This window comes from Adiantum capillus-veneris, chromosome 10 (assembly GCF_014529385.1).
Source record: "Adiantum capillus-veneris isolate H3 chromosome 10, ASM1452938v2, whole genome shotgun sequence".
Classification (NCBI taxonomy): domain Eukaryota; kingdom Viridiplantae; phylum Streptophyta; class Polypodiopsida; order Polypodiales; family Pteridaceae; genus Adiantum; species Adiantum capillus-veneris.
In genome coordinates, this window is record NC_140940.1 from 80,675,264 (window position 1) to 80,700,445 (window position 25,182).

A 25,182-nucleotide genomic window follows, 5' to 3' on the forward strand; every position below is an offset into this window, starting at 1 on the left:
CGATGTGTGTCTGTAGGCGGCGGTCCGTGTAGCCGGGAGATCCTCCCCTCGTGTTCGTTTCATGGTATCAGGGCCGGCTTGGCTGCATTCACACCTATGGATCGGTTCGAGTCGGATAACCTCAATTTCACGTAATTTGAAGTAATTAATTGTTGAACCTTGTTTGTAGGTGAAAATTAGCGCTCTTTTGCTGATTTTTGACAAAAATCAGCGATTTAACAGGTGGAAGTGCTAAAAATCAGAGATTTTTTCTTAAGTTTGCTGATTTTCAATGAAAATCAGTGGATTTCTCATTAATTTGCTGAGTTAGACTAAAATTCGGCATACAACATGTTTTTAAATCTTTCTCTGGAACCTCCTCTCCCTTTGTGTTTTGCACACACACACACACAGAGAGAGAGAGAGAGAGAGAGAGAGAGAGAGAGAGAGAGAGAGAGAGAGAGAGAGAGAGAGAGAGAACTACCTCCCTCTCAATAGCATGAACTCTTGCATAGGAAAGAATCGAAGATGGAAAAAAAAAAACCGACCTGAAGGGCAAGGTAGAGCCAGCGTGGCTTTTTGTGTGCTGGCCATGGGTGGGAACACGCCCCTTGCTTTTTTTCTTCTCTCCACGCGTTGATTGCAGCTCTCGCAGCCCGTCGATCTTTCTTACGCTACCTCTTTTTGCGTTGAGATTTTTTTTAATGCTATCCTTGTATTAAGTGGCCCTTTTATTTTGAAGTGGCCAAGGACACTTTGAGTTTTCTTTAATAAAGTTTGAAACCTACAACTCATTTACAGAGAGTGAAAGTTTTACGAAAAACTCATTTTTGAGTTTCTTGCTTCTTTCTCAATGCTCCTCTCCTCCATCCGTTCGCGCTCGCGTGCTCCTGCCATCACCCGTTTGCTCACACCGACGTGTAGAGCTCCTCATAGTTCAACTTTTCGTGATCAAAAAGTGGAAAAAAGACCCCTTTTCGCATGAAATTCCTAGTTTTTCTCCGGATTTCGCCATGGACCCATCAAGCTCGGATGTGTAGCATGACGATGCACCAAGTAATATTCAAATCCCGTTCACACATGCTCTACACACATGGATCACAGGTACTTTCTAGAGTCTCGATCAGCGTATATCCACTCTGGAAAACGTGGACGTCGCTTGACCTCTCTTGAAGGGGCCATGCAAGGGTTCAACACTCGGTTTACCGCTCTGGAAAATACAGCTCTGTCGACGATTGCGCATATTTCTGACAGCAAAAGCCATCTCCAGCAATTGTAGACGCAGATGTCCACTTTGCCCATGCTGGTTCAATTTCCTAGTACCCACCAACTTACGAAGTCTCCTTGAGGGGCCTAAATGACTAACCACCCTTTTACTAGTTAGATTTCAGTGCCAATTGGCCCAACCATCTCGTGGTTGCCTGGCCTTGACTCTTGCGGATGAAACTCTTGGGCCAACGGCCGTTTCAGCCATGCAATGTCCGGGCATTTGTGATTTCAAAAAGAGGGTCCTTAAATTAAATAAAAATAAAGGGAAGGAGACGGTGATCGAAGAAACAAGGTTAGTGTTTCACAATCTCGTGACAGCAGCCTTGGATCAAGGTAGCAATATAACGTGGGTTAGCCACACCGTTTGGGCCATCAAACGGAACATAAGCCTAGTGCAGAGGTACCATTCGAAGTCCACGTTTCAGTGGAGGGTCTACAATTTCCTTGCATTTTGCAAGATTAGGGCAGCCACGTCCCCTATTTGCAACCCTACATCTTCATCATCAGAAGATCCATCCTTCATCACGAAGAAGTTTCAGATCTAGCACTTGGGTGTGCGCTAATGGCAACCATCGACCAACCCCATACCTCACCATCAGGCCCAACTCTTTTGGCTAGCGTTTTGGTAGCCTCAGTTTTCAGCTTGTTGGACAGCCTTGTGAGAGCCACCATTCCTAGCCCCCATCCTCTACATCCCATTGAAGGCGTGAGTGCATGAGCATCAAGTATATCAATGTTGTACTACCATTCGTGCAATCAATAACAATCCGGTAATAGAGTGGGGGCCCTCATAGGGTGATTGGGACCCCGTCACAATGTCTTGTCTCTGTTTATATCTTTCACTCACATACACTACCATCATCATCACTCTCTCTCTCTCTCTCTCTCTCTCTCTCTCTCTCTCTCTCTCTCTCTCTCTGTCTCTTTAAAGGGAAGAAAGAACCATTACACATTAACATTTGGATTGTGACTTGGTACGGAGCATAGATCTCACCTAATATAAGGGAAAAAATAATTGTGTCACACACGAGTTCTCCTGCTTTGCCTAGGGTTTAGCATGGACCACCTCTAGGGTCTCTCCCTACGTAACGGGAACGACAATGACTTTGTCACCATTTGTGGCTCTCCACAAAGTGTTGGGCATGGTTTCTCACACACGAGTTCCGCACATGCTACAATTACTAGGGATTTCACTTGAGATGATCTAGGGGATCATCATACTATAGAGGAATTTTCCCCGCTCCATTCTCCCCTTACATATAGAAGATGTGAAGCGAGATATGAGATGTGACCTACAATAGTTATACATTCAGAAGACATGGATTGATCCCACTCTTATTCTTTCCATTAATACACATTACCACGATGATCACTCTTTGCATCTCACCGAGTTTTGGTTATTTGAGAGACCATTATACATGGATCACTACATATCACATGTTGTGGGGCACACCCTTGGAGAGCTCAATTTTCATCACACATTGCTCATCGAGATTCAGAGGGAACCAAGGATCCTTTGGGAGGAGATGTCACAAACTGCTGGGGCCTAAACCCTAAGTGAAGAAGCAAAAGCGGAAGTTTCCACCAACTTATGGGGCCCGGTCCGATGGGGCCCAAGTGACATAAAGGCATTAAAATAAAGCAACCCCCCCCCCCCCCCCCCCCCCCCCCTCCTCTCCCCCTCCCCCGCCCCACACACACACACACACACACACGTGACACAGTGAAGATGATGTGGCAGCTGTACGGATTCTTGAAATTCGCGCTGATAGCTTGTACGGATTTTCGAATTTTAAGCTAACATGCTGACGTTGCAGAGCTATACTGATTTTCGCGTTTTACGTTGACTGCTGACGCGGCAGAGCCGTACGGATTTGTGCTTTTGCGTTGGCAGCTTTTGGGCATCTGCTTTTGAGCCAATTGCTTTTGAGTTTGAAGGCTTTTCATGTAAATTGCTTTTCATAGGCCAATCGACATTGTACCTAGTTCAAGTAATATAAAGAAATACCGAAAGGGGTGCCAAGGTTTGGGGCCAGTACTCTCTGGGGTGGAATTCCGCGAGTCCGTGTTGAGTGTGCTCTCTCTCTTTCAGTTCAATTGTTATTGAAGTTTGAAGGCTTTTTATAGTCCAATCGACATTGTATGTAGTTCAAGTAATATAAAAAAATACCGAAAGGGGTGCCAAGGTTTGGAGCCAATACTCTCTGGGGTGGAATGTCGCCACTTCGTGTTGCGTGTGCTCTCTCTCTTTCAGTTCAGTTGTTCTTGAAGTGTTAAAACTGTGTTCAGTCTGTTCTTTTCTATTGGCACGTGGTGCCCATCTTGTGATAGTGGTACGAGAGCTTTAGGCGTGTGCTTTTTTGAAAGCATACCGGTCCTACCAAAGAGCAGACAGAGCAAGATGACACTTCCAAGTTTCACAGAGAAATTTTCATTTAATCTTTGTGTCCGGACCTTAAGACTTAGGAGCCACTCCCACCCTTACTTCATCGCGCATCGGGCGCGCTCCCATCTTCATCGCTTTGTCTAATAGGGCATAAGCCATAAAGATCCATTGCGAAGAAGGATCAAGGATTTTTTTTCAGGCCGCTGTTTTTCTCAAAGGTAGTGTCATGTAGTGGTGGATGTCTATAGCTACTAAACCGTACACTCCAAGGACTTGACAAGCTTCAAGGATTTTTATTGCCCGAAGTTATATGGTTTTTGGCAGCTTTTGGCAGAGTGGTGTATCTTGAAATGCTTGCTGCAGACACCGTAGCAGATAACAATTTGTAGTCTTTAGACATCTTTGAGCAGGTGTCTCTTTTTGATAACCTTGGAGGTCGAGTGTGATTGGTATATCTTGTGGCTACCATCACTGCCACAGGAACACTGTTTGTCGAGGCTTGTTTCGACTATTCAAGCGCTTATGGACCATGCTACGGTCGGCTACGACCTTATGGAAGGATCCTAACCCTAATTTTTGGTGCAAGTTTCAGGATGGAAAATCAATCGACTTTTCGAGCTGGTTTGATGTCGAGAATGCTTTTCAAGTTTAAGTTCTGTTTGAGAACTTGTTTGGTGATCTTGTTTGGAATTTGTTTGAAATGGATGGCATCTGTTTTGAACCTGTCTTGGGTGCCGATTTGAATTGTTTGACTCTAGTTTTAATACTGGTTTCAATAATTGGTGATTTTACTCCCGGGTGGAGAAGTGAGAAATGCTTTTTTGGTATTGTCCGAACCTCGGAACGACAGACGGGATGTCTGGGGAGCTTTTTGTTGTATGCTAGAAAACCTCCAAACGACGCAGACGAGATGTCTGGGGAGCGTTTGGTTGTATGCTTGAACCTCCAAGCGACGCAGGTTGCGGTCTAGGGAGCATTTGGTTGTACCAGTCCATTGAGCTCATGGCCCGAACCTTTTTAGGTTATTTGAGGGAGGAATGACGAGGTAGTCGTTGAGTAGCTTCATACCGCAGACTGTCTGTCTCGGGGGAGTGCTCAGCGGCGCTGTTCGTTGTGTCTTGTAACATGCATATGTGAGCATTTGTGCTGCATTGTGATGTGCCAACCATTGAATATTCCTTATTGAATGAGATACTTCTGGGAAGCCAACGACCCAGGATATCAAGATTTCCGATCTGGAATGAGACTCCTTATTAGATGAGATTCTTTTGGGGAGCCAATGGCCTCGAAATCAAGAGCTCCAATTTGGATGAGAAAACTGATTGTCCTTGGAATGTCCCTCCAAATGACCCTTTGGGAAAATTTTGAGGCAACTTAAGTTGTTTTGCAGGGATGCTATAATTGCGGACATTACTTTCTTTCAAGAAGGCCGGATGTCACAAACTGTTGACGTGTCAAGTGACAAGTCACTGAAGAACGGAGTCAACCTTCAGATCCAAACCGAGGGGCCTAAACCCTAAGTAAAGAAGCAGAAGCGAAAGAAGTTCCACCAACTTATGGGACCCCGCCCGATGGGGCCCAAGTGACATAAATGCATTAAAATAAAGCAAGCCCACACACACGCGCGCGGTGAAGATGACGTGGCAGTTGTACGGATTTCTGGAATTCGTGTTGACGGCCTCTACGGATTGTCGGATTTTACGTTGACATGCTGATGTGGTAGAGCTGTATGGATTTCCACATTTTTTGTTGATTGTTGACGTGGTAGAGTCGTACGGATTTCTCCTTTTGCGATGGCAGCTCTTGGGCATCTGCTTTTGGGCCAATTGCTTTTGAGTTTGAAGGCTTTTCATGTAAACTGCTTTTCATAGGCCAAGAGCCTTTAAATATGTGCAGAGGGCTCATTCTCTGGCAATCTTATGGGTGAAGGTGTAAAGCGTGAGTACCGACATTGTACCGAGTTCAAGTACTATAAAGAAATATCGAAAGGGGCGCCAAGGTTTGGGGCCAGTACTCTTTGGGATGGAATTTTGCCACTTTGTGTCGCATGTGCTCTCTCTCTTTCAATTCAGTTGTTATTGAAGTGCTAATCAGTGTGTTCTTTTCTATTGGCATGTGGTGCCTGTCCCGTGACAAGAGAGATTTGGAGACTATGAAACCTATATATATATATATATATATATATATATATATATATATATATATATATATATATATAGAGAGAGAGAGAGAGAGAGAGAGAGAGAGAGAGAGAGAGAGAGAGAGAGAGTACTTTATATGTGTAACCTATATGGCTCTCATAGGCTTCTAGCACCTTGCAGAGGTTGATAGCAGTGATGGGTTCTATTAACTGACCATTGGTGGCACAAGATATTCTATTTTGGATCCTTCCAGCTTCTTTGGCAGTGGCTTGTTTGTTGGAATAATTGGAGATTGACTAAATTTATTGGTTCGTTGGATTGCTAATTCCTCTTACATCTTGTCACCTTGGTCTATGGTCTTGTTTGTGAACCAGGATGTGGGAGGGACTGTTAAATTTTGTTTGTCGTATCTTGGGTGTGGTACTTTTTGCCTAGGGTTAGGGGATTGTACGGATTAAGAATTAGAGGTTGTATGTGGGCTGGCCACCCTTTTAGTCGATGTGTTCTGTGTTCTAGCCTTTGGACGCATATTTCTGTCCTAGTTCTAAAAGGTTGTCAGAGTTAAAGGTGGTTGACATGCATGGGCTTTGTGTCTTCTTTGGAAATGTTTGAGGCTTTCTTGACTTACAATGAATTGGAATGGTTTGTCTTATAATCAAGCTTGATTTGGGGATTCTTTCTATGATTCATTTTCAGGAAGCAATTAATGTTGAGGTTTCTTCATTGGGTCTTCAATGTCTTCATTATAAAATCGGTTAGTGTTAACTCTCAGTATTGGTTGGTTTGTCTATGGTTGGCTTAAGGCTAGATCCATTTTGTTTTTCATGGTATATTTGTAGTATGTACTTGGGTAACATCTGATGTCTTCACCGACTATTGCGTGGTTTGAAAGGATGGTGTATGAACTCATCTGACGATTATACATGTCTTGCTTTGGAAGGATAGGTCAAATATTTTTCGTCTATTAAAATCATAGATTATCGCTTTATGAACATGTGGGACTGTGGTACATGGTTGCCCTTCAGCATTAATTGTCATTGGTCTTTCACACTGGAGTTGAAAATATTTTTGCTATTGTGGCAATGGTCGTATTGTGGAGGCATAGATACTTGGGAACAAGAACGGTAATGGGAATGTGAATTGCTAAATAGGGAGGATTGCAATAAAAAGAGAGGAACGAGGGAGTGGGCCGCCATTGGCGAATCTCGTAAAAGGAGCCTCCCTCCTTGGTAATGAGGTAGATCAAGCCCTCACTGATGTTGTCGGGCATCTCTCCTGTGTTCAAGATGAACTGAAAAACGTTGCAAAGATCTGAGCCAAGCAAGTCCCAGTGTTCCCAGAAAAAACTGGGAGTCAAACCATCCTCACCAAGACAACTACCTCGGAGAAGTTCTCTGAGGGCCTCATGGAGCTCCTCTAGCTGTAGAGGCAGCTCAAGCCTCTGGCACATCTCCTCAGTCACAAGACAAGGCATATGTGCCCAAACTTGCTCTCTGCATACATCCCGATGCTCTGACTGAGGCTCTGCTGACAGCAGGTAACGGTAAAAGTCAGTAGCAACTGCACGCATATCCTCTGGCTCTATAGCAACTGACCCGTTGGGTCTCCTCAAATGGCTGACATTGGTGTGCGCATGATGGGATTCCACTGTCTCAAAGAATGCCCCAATCACTCTGTCAGCCAGTTGGGTCCACTGAGACGCCTATCGATGGAAAGCAAACTCATGGGGCGGCTCCTCTATGTTGGCCAACTCCTGACGAGCCTGCTGCAACTGCTCCTCCAACCAGGGACTGTCTGGGTGTTGCTATTGCATCCTCTGCAAGGAGGCAACGCCCCGTTGGAGACGCTTCTCCTCCCCCCTCGTTGCAGCCAGGCGAGCCGTAGACTCCTGGAGGAAGAAGCGACTAAGCAAATCCAGATGGCCACTCTGCTAGCAGGGGAATCCTGCGTGTCCATGCCCTCTGTCCAAAGAGCCACCACTCGCTCTATGAGCTCTGAGTCCAAGAAGATCCTCTCAGGGATGCGTAGCATCGTGCTCCCCCTCCTATGTCTGTCTGTCACAGTGAGGATCACTGGGGCATGGTCCGAAAAAGATGTCTCGGACAAAATGCAAACAGATCTACCTATGTCACAGATGTGGTCACTAGCGTAGAAGCGATCTATCCGAGATAGATTCACTCCTCCTGCTTTGCGGTGTGAGCGAGAGAAGGCCAAGCTGTCTGGGGGCCTCACAAAGCCAGAATGTTGCCAAACATCCGAAACCCTCAAGGTCATACATAGCCTCTTCCAAGCTGCCAACTCAGCCCCATGCACAGTAGCATGGCTACCTCCAATCCTGTCAGAGGGGTCCTCTAGCATGTTGAAGTCACCCCCAATGCACCATTGCTCTGCGTGCGACAGAGACTCTACAATGTGAGACCAAAACTCTGCACGTACACTCGCCACATTGGGCGCATAGATGGTCAGGAAGCCCATGAGGCAACCGTGAACCTGCATAGTAATGCATTGAGCCTTGCCAGACACAATAATACCTCTGTCCACAATGGCCTGCTGCCATGAGTCCGCAATAGTCATACATACCCCTCCCTGGATACCACCAGGTCTAAATGCAGCTGACCAAAATGTTTCATATCGACCACGCAAAAGTTGCCAGCTCTCCTCTGCTTGGGCCCCATGCTCGGAGGGTGAATCTGCCTGAGTACCTTGTGTCTTTGTCTGTTGATGCTGGCAGCCTTAGGAGGCTGGGGTTGAGTCTGAGGTGAAGATTGGGTCCTCCTCTGTGGACAAGCCTTTGCAAGATGGCCCATCTGTCGTAGCGTAACCGCTAAATGTTTCAGACCTGAAACGTTTCACCCTGAAACGTGGCGTTTCACCTTGAAACATTTCACCCTAGGCTAAGGCCTCATTGATCGAAACGCCAATTTTGTGTATACATAGTGTTATGTATAAACAAAATAGGTGTTCACAATGCAGTGAGTAGAGACACATGCTATGTTAACCTTGAAATAGCATATACATAATAAATAAATAACTATTTAATGCCCAAATTCTTGAAGGGATTTTTTTTAAAAAGGCGTTTCACTCCGGGCATTTCAGTCTGCAGGTTAAATGTTTCGGCCGTTACACTCGTTTCGTGTTTTAGGTTTGCTGAAACGCGTTTCTTGGTTTCGGTGATTTGTCGGTAAATGAAGCACTGATTTGAGATGCCCGAGTACTCCACACTCTGGCGGAGCTAACCACCACTCACCCGAGGTAGTAGAATGACCTTGGCGAGGGTGTGTCACAAAACGGGCACCACATGCCAATAGAAAAGAACAGACTGAACAACTTTAAGCACTTCAAATAACAGCTGAACTGAAAAAGATGCACGACATGAGATGAGAAGTGGCGAAGTTCCACCCCAAGCGAGCACTGGCCCCAAATGCTGGCGCTCCTTTCAGTATTTCTTTATTATTGCTGATTCGCAAAGTACAATAGTCGGGGAGCACCTCCTCTGCAATCTTCACGCTGAAGTGTGCTAGAGAGGGCCCCCAAGGCTCATATTTAAAGGCCCAAAGCCTAAAAGCATCAAATGTGAAAAGCTGACCGCAAAAAAACACTTTTCTAAAATTTCGGGATTTTTCTAAAAAGCCATCGTGAATTATGGAACGACCGTACAGGTGTCTCGTTATCATATTTTGCCGTGCAAAGTCTTCAGAGTGTGTTCTGCTTTATTTTTAAAGCCTTTGTCACTTGGGCCCCATCGGACGGGTCTCGTAAGTTGGTGGGAACTCTTGTTTAAAAATAGGCCACTCGTCAAGACTTTGTAAGTCTGTAAAACTTCTTTTTCTTCTTCTGCAGCTGCTTCTTAGTGTTTTGGCCCCTTGGCCGGGATCTGAAGGTTGGCTCCATTCTTCAGTGGCTTGACACGTCAGCAGTTTGTGACATCCCCCCTTCTTGAAAGAAAGTAATCGTCCACGGGTACAACATATTTGCAAACAACTCAAGTTCGCTAAAAAATTTCCGAGGGTCATTCCGAGGGACAATTAGTTTGCTTTTTTTTTTTGTTAAGGAGTTGACTTCTCCTTTCGGCTCTTTTGTTAAGGAGTTGGCTTCACCTTTCGTCGAGATCGAAACTCTTGATATTTCGGCGTAGTAAAATTAGTCATGACATCTAGACCGCACTGATCTTCCACGGGTGTCTTGATGCATTAAAATTACTTACCTAGGCAATCTCATTCAATTAGGAATATTCAGTGGTTGGCACATCACAATGCAACACAAATGCTCACATATGCATGTTACAAGCTATAGAAACATAAAGCCGCCGATGAACACTCCCCCCGCAAATAACCATCCAGGTCCTAGCCATGAGCTGTTCAACGACTCCCTCATCACTCCTCTCGCAAATAACCTAAAAAGGTCCGAGCCATGTGATATAGAGGTCTTTTACAACCAAACGCTCCCCAGACCGCCGCCTGCGTCGTTTGGAGGTGCTGAGAGTAACCACTCCTCAGACTTCTTAATACTCCCCCCGTAAATAATCACAAGGGTCTGGGCCATGAGTAACAACAACAATACTCCCCCCGTAGATAACCACAAGGGTCCGGGCCATGAGTAAAAACTACACTTTTCCATCATTCAATACTTCCCTCCGCAAATAACCACAAGGGTCCGGTCCATGAGTATGAACAAGCATTCTCAAACATCATTTCTCACTACTCCACCCGGGAGTAAAATCACCAATCATTGAAACGAGTATTAAACCCAGAGTTGAACAATTCAAATCGGCACCAAGACAAGTTCAAAACAGATACCATCCATTTCAAACAAATTCCAAACAGGTGTTGGGGCACGAGTCTATGGGGGATGCCGCCTGAGGGCCATGGCGAGAAGCTGTGCGAGCTGCAGAGAACGAGAAGGTTGAGAGAGAGAGAGAGAGAGAAGAGACTCGACACACAGTAGAAAAAGTGATACGCTATATTGATTGATGCTTACAATGTATATATTAAGCCAAAAAGGCCATGCAAACTTTACTCTAACCGAGTCTCTACTGCATGCCTATAAGAGGCGTTTCCCACGGGTACCGTAAAAAGGCTTGAACCCAACAATCCCCCCCTCAAGCCTGAACTGGACAAGCAACTCATGATACTTTGAGTTTTTGGTGTACTCGTCAACCGTGAGTTTTAGGTTTTCTCACAACCAAGGATTTTTGGTATATCCATAACCTGGTGCTATGTCAGTAACCCCCCCTTGAACAGATAGGGTGTAGGTCAAAAATTTAGCTACCAATAGATGGAGTTTTTGGTTCACTGCCAAACCTTGGGTTTCAGGTGTACCCAGTAACCTCATGAGAAGCGGTAAACATAGGCTGAGAACTGACAAAAATTGGGAGGTCTTACCACTGATCTGTGTGGCAGTGTCTATAACCTGTACAAATTTCGACATGATGACAATTGACAAAATAAAACAAAGCTTTGACAAAATATAGATGATGATATAAACAAAATCCTGGTAGACTTAGGAGACTCAATAGGTAAAACTAATTTTGAACTCAGCATATTGTTGCTTGAGCAGGTTCTGGAGAAGTGGAAATAAAAATCCCGTTGACGATTTTCTGTTGCAGACAAACACAGCGATGGCGAAGAAGCTGATGGGTTGTAGCGGGCTGGGAAGGCCGAGTTGGCAGGAGAGCGTGTGTCGAGAACTGCTTTCCTCATGTATACGCTTGTCTAGTTCCTTACTTATCTTGAACGTTCCCATTCTCACCTCTTGCTTCATCATATTGAACACCGAATCCTTCCCTGTCAGGTGTATCGATATTGGCATGTGACTATTCATGACAAGAGCAGCATCGAATCCCTCATCTCCTGCTTGCATCATGACAGGATAATTCTTGGGCACCATCATCATGTCACCTTTCTTCATCTCCACATCACACGCCATCTTGCCACTCGGATACACCACATGAACACGAGCATATCCTTGAACACAATAGATTTTTGCACGCAACCATGCTGCAGCCGAGATTACCCGAGGGTGGGAATCCATGCTTCAATGGGAGGCCATTGTAAACAAGCGTGAAATAATAAAAATAAAAAAATGGCGATTTCTGAAGCAGATAGCAGCGCCGACGATCATTACAGAAGAAAACCGAGATGCGTGGACAAGCTGCAACATCTTGATTGCGAAAAAAAACCCGTTTATGGCAAGTGCCATAAAATCAGTGGCGTGACCTTCTGCCGGCTTGCTGTACTTCTTTGCCTTCGTCCAATGTCCTGCTAGTTTCCCTGCTCGCTACAAAAGGACTTGGCCTCTTGTTGATATGCTCAGCTGCAAAATTACCTGCAGCTTTCCTTGGCGGCCGGTTGGCCTGCAGCTTCCCTTGGCGGCCCATAGCGTCTTGAGAGATGCCCACTCGCCTGGGAGCTCTGATACCATATGTTGGGGCACGAGTCTATGGGGGATGCCGCCTGAGGGCCATGGCGAGAAGCTATGCGAGTTGCAGAGAACGAGAAGGTTGAGAGAGAGAGAGAGAGAGAGAGAGAGAGAGAGAGAGAGAGAGAGAGAGAGAGAGAGAGAGAGAGAGAGAGAGAGAGAGAGAGAGAGAGAGAGAGAAGAGACTCGACACACAATAGAAAAAGTGATACGCTATATTGATTGATGCTTACAATGTATATATTAAGCCAAAAAGGCCATGCAAACTTTACTCTAACTGAGTCTCTGCTGCATGCCTATAAGAGGCGTTTCCACGAGTACCGTAAAAAGGCTTGAACCCAACAACAGGATCACCAAACAAGTTCTCAAACAAAACTTAAACTTAAAAAGCAATCTCGACATCAGTCGAGCTCGAAAATTCGATTGACTTTCCATCCCGAAACATGCACCAGAAAAATTAGGGTTAGGTTCCTTCCACAAGGTTGTAGCTGACCGCACTATGGTCCATAAGCTCTTGGACAGACAGTGTTGTTGTGGCGGTGATGGTAGTCCCAAGACATAGCAGTCACATCGGACCTCCGATGTTATCAACCTGTTGAGAGATGTCTAGAAATTTCAAGCTATAATCTGCTAGGGTTTCCATGGCAAGCATTTCGGATACCCCCTTTGCCAGAAGTTGCACTCCGAAGGAAGATGTCAGAAACCATATAACTTCGGGCAAAAAAATTCTTGAAAGCTTGCCAAGTCCTTGGAGCGTGCGGCTTGGTAGCTATAGACATCAACATCTGCATGGTTGCTTTTGAGAAAATAGTGACTCGAAACAAATCTTGGATCCTTCTCTTGCAAGTGATCTTTTTGTCTTATGCCCTATAAGACATGAGGGATGAAGACGGGAGCGCGCCCAATGCGTGATGAAGTAAGCGTGGGAGTGCCTAATACGTTCGGGGCCGAGACCTGAAGATACTTGAAATAAAATTCCAGTAGTCTTTGGTTTGCTCTGTCTGCTCTTTTGTAGGACCGATATGCTTTCAGAAAGCACATGCCTGATACTCTGATACCACTGTCACAAAACGGGCACCACGTGTCGATACAAAAGAATAGACTGAACAACTTTAAGCACTTCAAATAACAATTGAACTGAAAAAGATGCACGACACGAGACGAGGAGTGGTGAAGTTCCACCCCAAGAGAGCACTGGCCCCAAATGCTAGCCCTCCTTTCGGTATTTCTTTATTATTGTTGATTCGCAAAGTACAACAGTCAGGGAGCAATGCTGAAGTGTGCCAGAGAGGGCCCAAGGCTCATATTTAAAGGCTCAAAGCCTAAAAGCATCAAATATGAAAAGCTGATCGCAAAAAAACACTTTCCTAAAATCTCGGGATTTTCTTAAAAATCGGTCGTGAATTATGGAACGTCCGTACAGGTGTCAGGTCATCATATTTTGCTGTGCAAAGTCTTCTGAGTGTGTTCTGCTTTATTTTTAATGCCTTTATGTCACTTGGGCCCCATCGGACGGGGTCCCGTAAGTTGGTGGGAACTCTTCTTTAAAAATAGGCCACTCGTCAAGACTTTGTAAGTCTGTAAAACTTCTTCTTCTTCTGCTGCTGTTGCTTCTTAGGGTTTTGGCCCCTTGGCCGGAATCTAAAGGTTGGCTCCGTTCTTCAGTGGCTTGACACGTCAGCAATTTGTGACAATGTGGGTGTTTGGGACCAGAGCCCGTACTGTGGGTATGCCAGCTACCTTGGCAACTACAGAGGCTGTAGTATGAGGTGTCTCCAAGATAGTCCCAATCTCTGTGCCAATCTTAGACAAGAGCAGAAGGTATTCTCTCCTCAGGCCGTGGAAGCCGATTGAGATGGGAGGGTTTGCCTCCTCGACAAGAACATCGGTAGCTGGGTCGAAACCATGGCGCCACTGTCGAAAATGAGCTCGAACTGCTCGGATGGCGAGAGGACATTGCAATGACCTTGAGGCTTGGACGTCATCTTGGGGGTCTCAAACTCCATCTGGTAGTAGCCAGGTCGGAGAAGCTGAACATCGAGGATCTTATCCACCTCTGCTAAAAGATGGGCATGGAGGAGATCACACACCTTTCCTTTGCTAGGCCGGGTGCGGATGATCTTGCAAATGACGGAGGTCGCCTGGAGGCGCTCTACCTCTGCTCCGAGGCTCGCTTGCTCTGTTGGCGAAAGAGCAAGTCGGATGGTGGGCTTTGCAGGGTCAAGCGAGGGGGCTTCTTGAGAGTCCCTCTGGGAGGGAGCATGAGCCTCCATCTGTGTCAGCTGCTATGATGGAAAGGAGCTGAGTGAAGACAACCCTCTGAGAATCTCTGGCGAGTAATGTTCAAGAAACACCACTATCGAGGCTAAACAGAGTGAGGCCTAGACGGGGAGGGGGAGGGGGGGCAATGAATGGTGCGCAAAGGGGGTGGGCGGGCAGGGGGGCTGAGAGACAGCGGGCGACGGGGATGGCGGTCTGTAGCTGGAGGGATGGGGGGATCAGTGTGGGAGTCGGAGTCGGAAGGGCAGGGCAACGCGAGGGTTGTGGGGAGGGCAGCGCGAGGAGGTGAGGTGAAACCGGCCCGTAGGGCGGTAGGCGTTGGCTTTCACCCGAAATTCTTTACTTTATATACACACACAGAGCACTTTGCAATGAGAACCTGTAATGGGAATTAACACTTAATCACACGCACAGCTCGAAAGCTAGAATGCTCCGAGCAGACGCCAACAACCTGTAAGCCCCAAAATTGGCGCCCCTTTCGGTATTTCTTTATTCTTTAGGAGGGTAAATTACAAGGTAAGGTCTTGGGAATCCTTCACGTGTATCCACCTAGATACCATTTGATTTGGCCAAATTTCGGCAGCATAACAGCCCCAAAACTTGCGCGAAACCAATTCCCCTGCTGGAACTCGCTTGCACTGTCGTATACCCTCTGATTCCTGTCCAAAAACAGTAAATTCAGCACGCTGTATTTACTGGTTTTTGCCCTGTTTTCAGCCCCAAACAGTCCCCTAACTGTCCTTTGCCAGTGGGGCACGATTCCCAATGGTCCTGGCGTCCGTATGGCTGAAAAACAGTGAAATTACAGCGCATACACGGCGCTGATTTTGCACCTGTACGGTGAGGTTATGACCCTCACCAGTGCCTGCTTTGGAGCAGCAGTTAGCTACCCCTGTTCCTGCTCAAGGAGGCTCTTGCCTCAGCACAAAAGCATGAACCCACACAACTGTACATCAGTCAAATGAGTAGCCCTCTTGTGGGGCATCACATAACTGCACGTAGGGGAGAGAGAGAGCAGTGTGTAGTGTGCAGGGCATCACTCCTAGCACCACACTGTACATGAGAGGGAAAGGAAGCACTCCATAGCTCTTAACCTGTGACAAAAGCTGAAATGAGGCCTCTCCCAGCATAAAAATCAGCGCCCATTTTTCTGCAAGAGGAAAGTTCACGAAAATGTGACACTTGGCGCTGACGAAGGAAATTTGGAATGGCGGCCTCTACACCAAAACAAACTCCATTGCGCCACAAGGGAAATGAGATGAGGGCACCACTTAGTCTTGGAAGCGTGGACTAGGACCGCTACACAAAGAGAGAGAGAGAGAGAGAGAGAGAGAGAGAGAGAGAGAGAGAGAGAGAGAGAGAGAGAGAGATCACTATGAATGAAGCATTAACCGTGGTGTGTGTACAAGGAATGGATGACTTCAAACACTCCCAACACAAATAGCATATAGATTACCAAACAATCACTCAAGGATTAGCCAAGATTACATCAAGCACTCTCACACGCATATAAAACATTTCTCTTAATTAACATAAGTAAGAGGAGGAGAGGTTACTAGCATGAAACAATTTGCACTCTAGGATGTGCAAGAATAGAGTGAATGAATGAGCTTACGGCCCCATGGTGAGTGATACAAAGGCTCAATGGGCTGAGGGAGGCTTGAAATTACAAAGGGGAAGGCCTCTTTATATAGGAAAGAGAGTGATTAGGAGTGAGGTTAAGATACAAGTGTAATTTGTACAAATGAAGCTTGATTAGGGACATTCAACCAATGAAGAAGCTCCTTCCAAGTGATTTGTTGACCAATTAGCTCCATCATCACTTGTGTTGTCTTCACTCCTTCCTCCATAGCTTGAGTCCAAGAGCTTCCTTATTTTAAAATGTAAAGAATCTACATAAAATCAATACATATCTAGTAATAATAGAAAGGGGTTGAATGAGAACTTATGAATTACAACAAGATTAAGCATGACTTGAGAGGTGATTAGAAGAGGAACTTTGATGGGTTTTTGAGCTTGAGAGAGAGGAGGAAGGAGAGGAGGGTGAGAAGACTAATGGCTGATTTTAAAGAAGGTCTCAATGTGGAAAAGGAAGGGTGTGTGTGTGTAAAGGTAGGGGGGTGGTCTCCACCACAGTTGAAAAAACTGGCGTCCACCATTTTGGCCATATCTCCTAGACCGTAGATGCAAAAATTATAAAAAAAATATGGCCAGAATCTTCAGCTCGTCAGTTACAACTTTGATGAAGACAACTTTTCTTGGATCGGAGTGGAAGTATTTTTTAAAAATTCAACAAAATCATGTGCCTGGTTTCTTCCTTTACCAAGTCTTCCACTTGGGTCCCATTTGTTTGAATCATCATATGGCTCCAAAGCCATGATGATATGAGCCACTCATGACCCTTGAATCATGGGTGCATGGCTCCACAACCACATCATATCTTTTCTTTTCACATTTACATATTTTCCCTTCCCTTTACCACTAGGTTCTCCCTCTACCTTTCACCTCCGGTGAACTAGTCAAGAAAAAATCATTTTTTTAAAATTTTTCCAAGAGGTTGTTCTCACTCTTTCTTTTATTGTAAACCTCTAGAAGCAAGGAAAACCAACAAAATATGATAAACAAAAATTTGTGATAGGCTCGGATCATAGCCCCCCCAAACCTGGCTAGGGGTATTTATGCCTCTAGCCTACTTTCTTTGATCTTGAGCTAACCTTATCCTGATGTGATAAGGCTTTAGACGCCATCCATTTGTCCTGGTCTTGTGCACTTTACCATCAATGTCTTGAAGTCTGTAAGAGCCATTTTTGAACTTTTTGGTGACCAAGAACGGGCCTTCCCATCGGAAAAGAAACTTTCCATCCTTACGAGTGTCGAAGCGATTGTCATATCGAAGCACCAGAGATCCCTTTTTGATGTCTTTGGATGCTAGCTTTTTGTTGAACTTTTCTCTGCGCTTCTCTGCTTCTTGAGAATAGTGGTTGATGGCTTCTTCACGATCCAATTGCAGCCTCTCTAGATCCATGATCCTTTGATGTACTTTCTCCTTTTGAGAGCCTACCTGGCTACCCAATATTCGAAGACTTGTTAACTTCACTTCAATGGGCAAAAGTGCCTCCTTTCCATAAACCAAATGAAAGGGTGTGTACCCTAATGTGGTTTTGAAGGAGGTTCTATAGGCCCATAGAGCTCCATTCAGGTGTTTGTCCCAATCTTGGCGCCTGGCATGTACCTGTTTGGTGAGAATTTTGCAAATGATTCCATTTACCTTTTCCACCAAATCATTGCACTGAGGGTAGTAAGGAGTAGAGTGTTGATGCTGAATATTTAGCTTCTTCATGAGTTCTCCTACCAAGTCTGCTCTAAACCCTGGTCCTCTATCAGATAGTATTTCAAGGGGGGTGCCAAACCGGCAACAGATGTGGTCAAAGATGAACTGACTCACATCCTTAGCAGTAATTCTATTGGTCGGCATAGCCTCAGCCCATCTAGTCATGTAGTCTACTCCCATGATGATGTACTCTTTACTTGACTGAGTGCGTGGTAGAGGCCCTATGGCATCAATTCCCCACTTCTCAAAGGGCCCATATACCTTTATTGGGTTCTGAGGTTCAGCTATGAGCCGTCGTGGTCCTGCTTTCTGACATTCATCACATGTTTGACACCAATATTTGACATCACGATGAAGACTTGGCCAAGTAAACCCAGCTTGTAAAACCTTTCTACTAGTGACGTCGTGTGCAAAGTGTCCTCCGCACATATCATCGTGACAAGCTTTTAAAATCTCTTCAATTTCATTCTTCAAAGGAACTCTCCTAAGCACACTATCCTTACCAAGACAATACAAGTCATCATTTACTATGCGATACCTGGTAGCCTTCCTAGCTAACCATCTCCTTTCCCCTGCATTCAAGTGTTTAGGAGCCTCTCCTTGCTCCAGAATGTACATAATATCTTCCAAGTCCTCCTTGCCTTGCTGAAGTGGAAGTTTGATGGCCACTGCTCCCACTATTGACTCATTTAACTTTGATGATGCTAGGTGGTCTGCATCCTTGTTCTGGTCTCTTGGTACATGATGTACTTGTGCCTCCCTAAATCTCCTCATAAGAGCTTTTGCTTCTCTCATTTTAGTAGAGAGACGGGCATTTTTGCAAGCCCATGTACCTTGCATTTGCCTTACCAAAAGCACGGAGTCACCAAAAGCGTTTAAATCTCTTAATTGAATTATCGAGGCACCAACAAAGGCCATGAATTAGAGCATGATATTCTGCTTCATTGTTGGAGTGGACATCTTCTAGAGTGATTCCTTCACCATGGATCCTCTCTCCCAATGGGGATAAGACCACGATGCCTGCAGCTGCCTTATCCTTGGTTCTCTTGTATGCTCCATCAAAGTAGAGGCTATAAGCATTGACCAAAGCCTCTAGAGCTGGAGGTGGTGGAAGTTCCTTTCTCTTCAAATGGCAAACTTTTTCATAGCACTTGTTTGTTAAAATGTCGGCTAAGCATGCTCGAGTTGTTCTTTCAACCTGTATTGTATAATCAAACTCTTGAAGTCGCACCACCCACTTTGCTATTTTGTCAGAGATTTCCATATGTTGTAGTGCATAGGGAAACATATCCTCCACAGTGATAATTACAAACCTCTTCGGCAGCAAGTATGGCCGAAATTTGGTTACCGCAAACATGAGAGCTAACACTAGCTGTTCCATTAGGGTGTAGGCCTTCTCTGTGTTTTCCATGAGACGGCTAGCAAAATACACAGGCCTCATAAAGGAGGTTTTTGGATCTTTTTGTAGGAGGGCAGCACCAATGGCTTCTTCTCCCACACTAGGGTTTACAAAGAATGTTTCTTCCCAACAAGGTTGGAGGATTACAGGGAGTGACCCTAACATTTTTTTAATCTCTCTAAAATGCCCTTCACTTTCTTCACTCCAAACCAACGTCTCTTGACGAGTCAGTTGTTGTAGAGGAAATATCACTTGGGAGAGTAAGTGTATGAATCTACTCAAATATCTTAGCTTTTGCAAGAAGGAGATTAATTGTTTGATGGAAGTTGGGGAAGGTAGATTTAGCAATGTTTCTATCTTTTCAGGGTCTACCTCGATTCCATCAATGGACACTACATGCCCTAATAGTGTAACCTTGCTTTCCCCAATGTGACATTTGTCCTTGTTTAGTTGTCCACCCAGCTTAGCTAAACGAGTAAATCCTTCATCAATCTTGCCGAGATGCATACTTTTGGAGCTGTAAATACAAAAGTCATCTATGAAAACCCTTATGGACTTACCAAAGTAAGGTTGGAAGACCATGTTCATGAATCGTTGAAAGGTGGTTGGAGCGTTGGTGAGACCAAAAGGCATGACTCGAAATGCAAAACATCCCCATGGTGTGATGAAAGTAGTCTTTTTCTGGTCCTCCTCTGCAATGCGTATTTTTAAGTAGCCAGAGTAGCCATCACACAGTCCCTTGATTTGAGCCTCCACCAAAGGCACTATATCCTTGAGACCATATGCTTTGATTACACTTACTAGCTTACTTCGCTTTGCCCTCGTGCTCACCATTTTTGACCATTGTCGTCGAAGCTTTGGGGAGATATGAAGTAGTTGTGGCCAAGTAATCTTTGGTCCTTGAGAACTCACATCAGCTGTCAAGTCATAAGGTTGTGTCCGAGATCCCATAGGGAAATCAGAGATGTCAATTTGAGACCTAGTACGGGTCTTTCTCTTCTTGGCTTCATCTTTAGTTGCCCGAGATGTACTTGCTTCATTGCTTGCATCCTTGCTTGTTTCTTTACCTACTTCATCTTGGACACGCACACGTTTGATAGGCATTGTAGCCACTTCATCTATCTTCATCTTCCCTTTAGCTATTTCTTCCTGGTTGCTTCTGCCCTTGAGGACCTCCTCCATCCTTATGATGCTCACATTTGGTTGATTATCAGGGGCTTGAGCTTGAGCACGAGGTGGCTGCAAAATTTGAGGTTGCGGTTGCTCTTGTGCTTGAGCTCTAGCACGGGGTGGACTTACTTGTTGTCGAGGACCTCAGACAGGGTAGTCATATCTTCTGGGATGAGGGCAATTATACATGCCGTGGCCAATTTCCCCACAATTGTAACACAACATTTCCCTTGCTTGACGTCGCATTGGTGGCCGATTCCCACCATTTCCCTCAATAGGCCTTCTTGCACCCTGCACAAGATTTACTCTCAACCCCTCTAGCTGGTTTGTAAAATTGTTTATTTGTTGGAGCATATCTTCTTGTTGACCTCTATTGAGGTCTGGTGCATTAGGCACATTTGGAGGTATGTGAGAAGCTTCCATAGTTGTGATATTGCCTCCCAAATCTAGCTGGCCAGCTTGGGCTTGATAGAGAATCTTTCTATTCTTTTCCCTAGCAATTCTTAAGGCATCTTCAAAAGCATTTGGAAATTTGCCCTTTACCTTCTCCCTTAGCAAGGGGTACAAACCTGAGATAAATCGATCCTTTTGGAGGCAATTGGGAGCTCGCTCACCAGGGTTTAGTGAGTCTGACCATTGCCCCCAAAGTTTCAGAAAACCTTCCTCATAGGTTGCATAACCATGAGGGTCAACTTGATGAAGGGACAGAAGCCGTTGCCATAGTTCTTCTGCCGAATTGGCTCGTTGAAATCTTCGTAGGAAAGCCACCTTCAATCCCTCCCAATCAATTCTTTGGGTTGGATCTAGAGCCTGGAACCATACCCTAGCTTCTTCTTTGAGCACCAAAGGAAAAGCTCTCAATTTCAATGCTTCGTCATCCCTTCCGGAGACAAGGAAAGCCATCTCCAAGTTATCCAAAAAATCCCCAGCATTTTCCCCACTACGCCCAAAAAAATTTGGGAAAGCCATCATAAAAGTGGGTTGCCTTCCTCTCAATACAGCACAAAGATGAAAACGTCTAGGCCCAAATCATATCTTATTAAGGGTAGAATAAATGGATTGATAGATGCATTAATCTCAGCTAGACGACGAGGGCCTAGTAAGTCCCTTATGATGTTTTGGAACCTAAGCTTTGTGCTAGCTATTATATGCACAGTTTGTCTAGCAAGAGGTTGGAAAGGTCCATATAAATCCCTATGATTCATGGAGTATGCTTAAAGCAAGATGAAGATGTGAACATCAAAAGATACATTATACTCCAACATAGGAAATATTATAGGGTCAGGGGACAGTAATATCTCTCTCAACCTCTCAGCTCCAAAATAGAAGACCAATCTTAGTTGGAAAAAAATCTTTCTATCAATGCGCACATTCACCCTAATATTCTGAACTGATTGAAAGTTGTAGAAAATGGGATTATTCATTGGTGCATTAATTACAAACTTCCATGAAGCACTTCATTGAAGTTGGGCTCTCTTGGATCCCACCATTTGAGAGATGCGAAGAATTTGCTCACCAGTGATTAGCCTAGCTTTGGTGTGACCATCTTCAGCTTTGTAGAGTTCATAGGGTTCGATGGCTACCCTCTCAACCACCTTGAGCCTTCTTGCTAGTAGTAGTTGGAGTGCATCACCATATGTAGCCTCTTGCCAATACCGCACCCCATTGATGTGTAGCTCCCCCTCCAAAAACTTGTTAATACCCGAGTTTGAGAGTGCTTTCACCACCTGAAGTCGAGGCTTCAAAGGAAGTGTCTTCACACTAGCCACAAAGCACTCAACACAGTTTTTTGACCTAGGGACTTGATGACTACAAGATTTTCCTTGAAGCAAAGAAGGGTGTGTGTAGTTAACTCTCTTTATCCGCATACGTGCCGTTTGTAGATAAAGACGCTTCTTTTCTCGAGCTTCTTGGGGAGACCATAGTGGAAGTCTCGGAGAATTTGATGGATCTTCCTTCATAGGATTGATAGAGCGCTGCTTGAGAACTCCTCAGTGGGGGCACCAATTTAAGACGAAGGAAATTTGGAATGGCGGCCTCTACACCAAAACAAACTCCATTGCGCCACAAGGGAAATGAGATGAGGGCGCCACCTAGTCTTGGAAGCGTGGACTAGGACCGCTACACAAAGAGAGAGAGAGAGAGAGAGAGAGAGAGAGAGAGAGAGAGGAGAGAGAGAGAGAGAGATCACTATGAATGAAGCATTAACCGTGGTGTGTGTACAAGGAATGGATGACTTCAAACACTCCCAACACAAATAGCATATAGATTACCAAACAATCACTCAAGGATTAGCCAAGATTACATCAAGCACTCTCACACGCATATAAAACATTTCTCTTAATTAACATAAGTAAGAGGAGGAGAGGTTACTAGCATGAAACAATTTGCACTCTAGGATGTGCAAGAATAGAGTGAATGAATGAGCTTACGGCCCCATGGTGAGTGATACAAAGGCTCAATGGGCTGAGGGAGGCTTGAAATTACAAAGGGGAAGGCCTCTTTATATAGGAAAGAGAGTGATTAGGAGTGAGGTTAAGATACAAGTGTAATTTGTACAAATGAAGCTTGATTAGGGACATTCAACCAATGAAGAAGCTCCTTCCAAGTGATTTGTTGACCAATTAGCTCCATCATCACTTCTGTTGTCTTCACTCCTTCCTCCATAGCTTGAGTCCAAGAGCTTCCTTATTTTAAAATGTAAAGAATCTACATAAAATCAATACATATCTAGTAATAATAGAAAGGGGTTGAATGAGAACTTATGAATTACAACAAGATTAAGCATGACTTGAGAGGTGATTAGAAGAGGAACTTTGATGGGTTTTTGAGCTTGAGAGAGAGGAGGAAGGAGAGGAGGGTGAGAAGACTAATGGCTGATTTTAAAGAAGGTCTCAATGTGGAAAAGGAAGGGTGTGTGTGTGTAAAGGTAGGGGGGTGGTCTCCACCACAGTTGAAAAAACTGGCGTCCACCATTTTGGCCATATCTCCTAGACCGTAGATGCAAAAATTATAAAAAAAATATGGCCAGAATCTTCAGCTCGTCAGTTACAACTTTGATGAAGACAACTTTTCTTGGATCGAAGTGGAAGTATTTTTTAAAAATTCAACAAAATCATGTGCATTTTCAAGCATTTTCAAGCATTTTCAAGCATTTTCCCGTTTCGGGTTCGCCGCTTAAAAATATCCCAACCGACGCGTCAGTTGACTTCGCGGCAGAGTTATAAAGTGTTCCCCTAGTCATACCGGAGGTAATGACGCGAACACATTTCACGGCCCAAAATAGCAGTTCCCTAAATTTTAGGAGATGCTTCCGTTGGGCTCCCACTGGTCTTCTGACCATCTATCCTCATTGGGACCGCATCCAAAAATGCAATGTGGCCCAACTGTCGGATACTTTTTGTTGGTAGTCCCACCTTGACTTTACGTCTTAATTGAGTTCACTTCCTAGTATCCACCAACTTGCTAAGTGCGACGGGGGGACCTATATGATCTTGCTCTGAGCCTAGACATCCTCTTACCATACGAATTCCAGTGCCGACCACTTCCCGTCTGCGGGTGAATCTACCGTTCACATTGGCCATACAATGTCCGACCGTTTGCTACTTCAAAAAGAGGGTCTCAAAACAAATAAAATAAACCCCATTGGAAAGAAACCAACAACCAAGGTTAGCAGTTGCCACATCTCTGTGACATGGTTAATAACTGCCACGTCCTCGTGACATACCCCCCTCTTGAAATCGCAAACGTCCTCGATTGCATACCATAAATACACGCCAGTGATGATCTTGTGCTATTAACACTCTTTTATCATCGCATGTATCCGCAAGAAAGGTCGTAACATACATAGATACAAATGACTTAATGAGGCCTTCATACTTTTGCCATTTTCATCTATGGCACTGAATTCATATGTACATCTGATGTACTAGCTCTATCATTACCCCTCCTTTGCACACGTTGGGTTGGGGCATAAGTAGGCTGTAACCCAAAGGCTTCAAGGTAAAGCTGCAATACATTTGGTGACTCTGACAGTTCATGCTCTTCCATCCACTTTGCATCCATAGGCGGATAGTTCTTGAACTTCACCAAATAGCGTCTTGCAACTTGTCCTTTAACTTTCCTGTCCTTATGTGCCAAAACTTGCTCAGGTACCAGGATCTCATCAAGTTCCTCAACTTCTGGCTGATCCTCAACTGGCATATCTTCTGGCACATCACCCACGAAGGGTCTTAGAAGACTCACGTGAAACGCATTATGAATCTTCCATGCATCAGGCAATTTCAGCTTGTAAGCCACATCGCTGATCTTGTCAAGCACTTGAAAAGGCCCATAGTAACGCATGCTGAGCTTAGGAAACAGTCATTCCTTGCCCTTCATCTTCTTTAACCTTGCCTTTTCGAACCTTAAGAGAACCCAATCACCAGGTGATAGTAACAATTCACGACGGTGACGATCAGCAGCCTTTTTCTGTTTTGCCTGAGTCTTCTCCAAGGCAACCTTAATCTTCTTATACATCTCATCCATGTTCTCAACATATCGATCTGTCTCAAAGATCTTGTCCTTTGTGTGCAAAATGGGAGGAACCTTTTTGCCGCCTTCAACAATTTCAAAAGGTGCTTTGCCAGTAGACGAATGCACCGTATTATTGTACGCATACTCAAGCATAGGCAAATACTATTCCCACTTGCCCTTATTATCTGACACATAGCATTTCAGCAGATCTAAGACAGTAGAATTGGCCTCTTCTGACTGTCCATCAGTTTGTGGATGAAACGAAGACGAGAACTTGAGCGTAGTACCCATGTTC

At 44.8% G+C, this 25,182-nt stretch overlaps 1 protein-coding gene across 3 annotated transcripts in view; it reads left to right on the forward strand.

Annotated features, from left to right (window-relative positions):
* The window catches only part of LOC147449137 (uncharacterized), a 65,528-nt gene that overhangs the window by 28,765 nt on the left and 11,581 nt on the right, over positions 1–25,182 (forward strand). For all 3 annotated transcript variants that reach the window (XM_086521701.1, XM_086521704.1, XM_086521702.1), the window contains one exon: positions 6,472–6,529. In XM_086521701.1, coding sequence (XP_086377827.1) covers positions 6,472–6,529 — 58 coding nt within the window. The remainder of the gene's footprint in view (positions 1–6,471; positions 6,530–25,182) is intronic.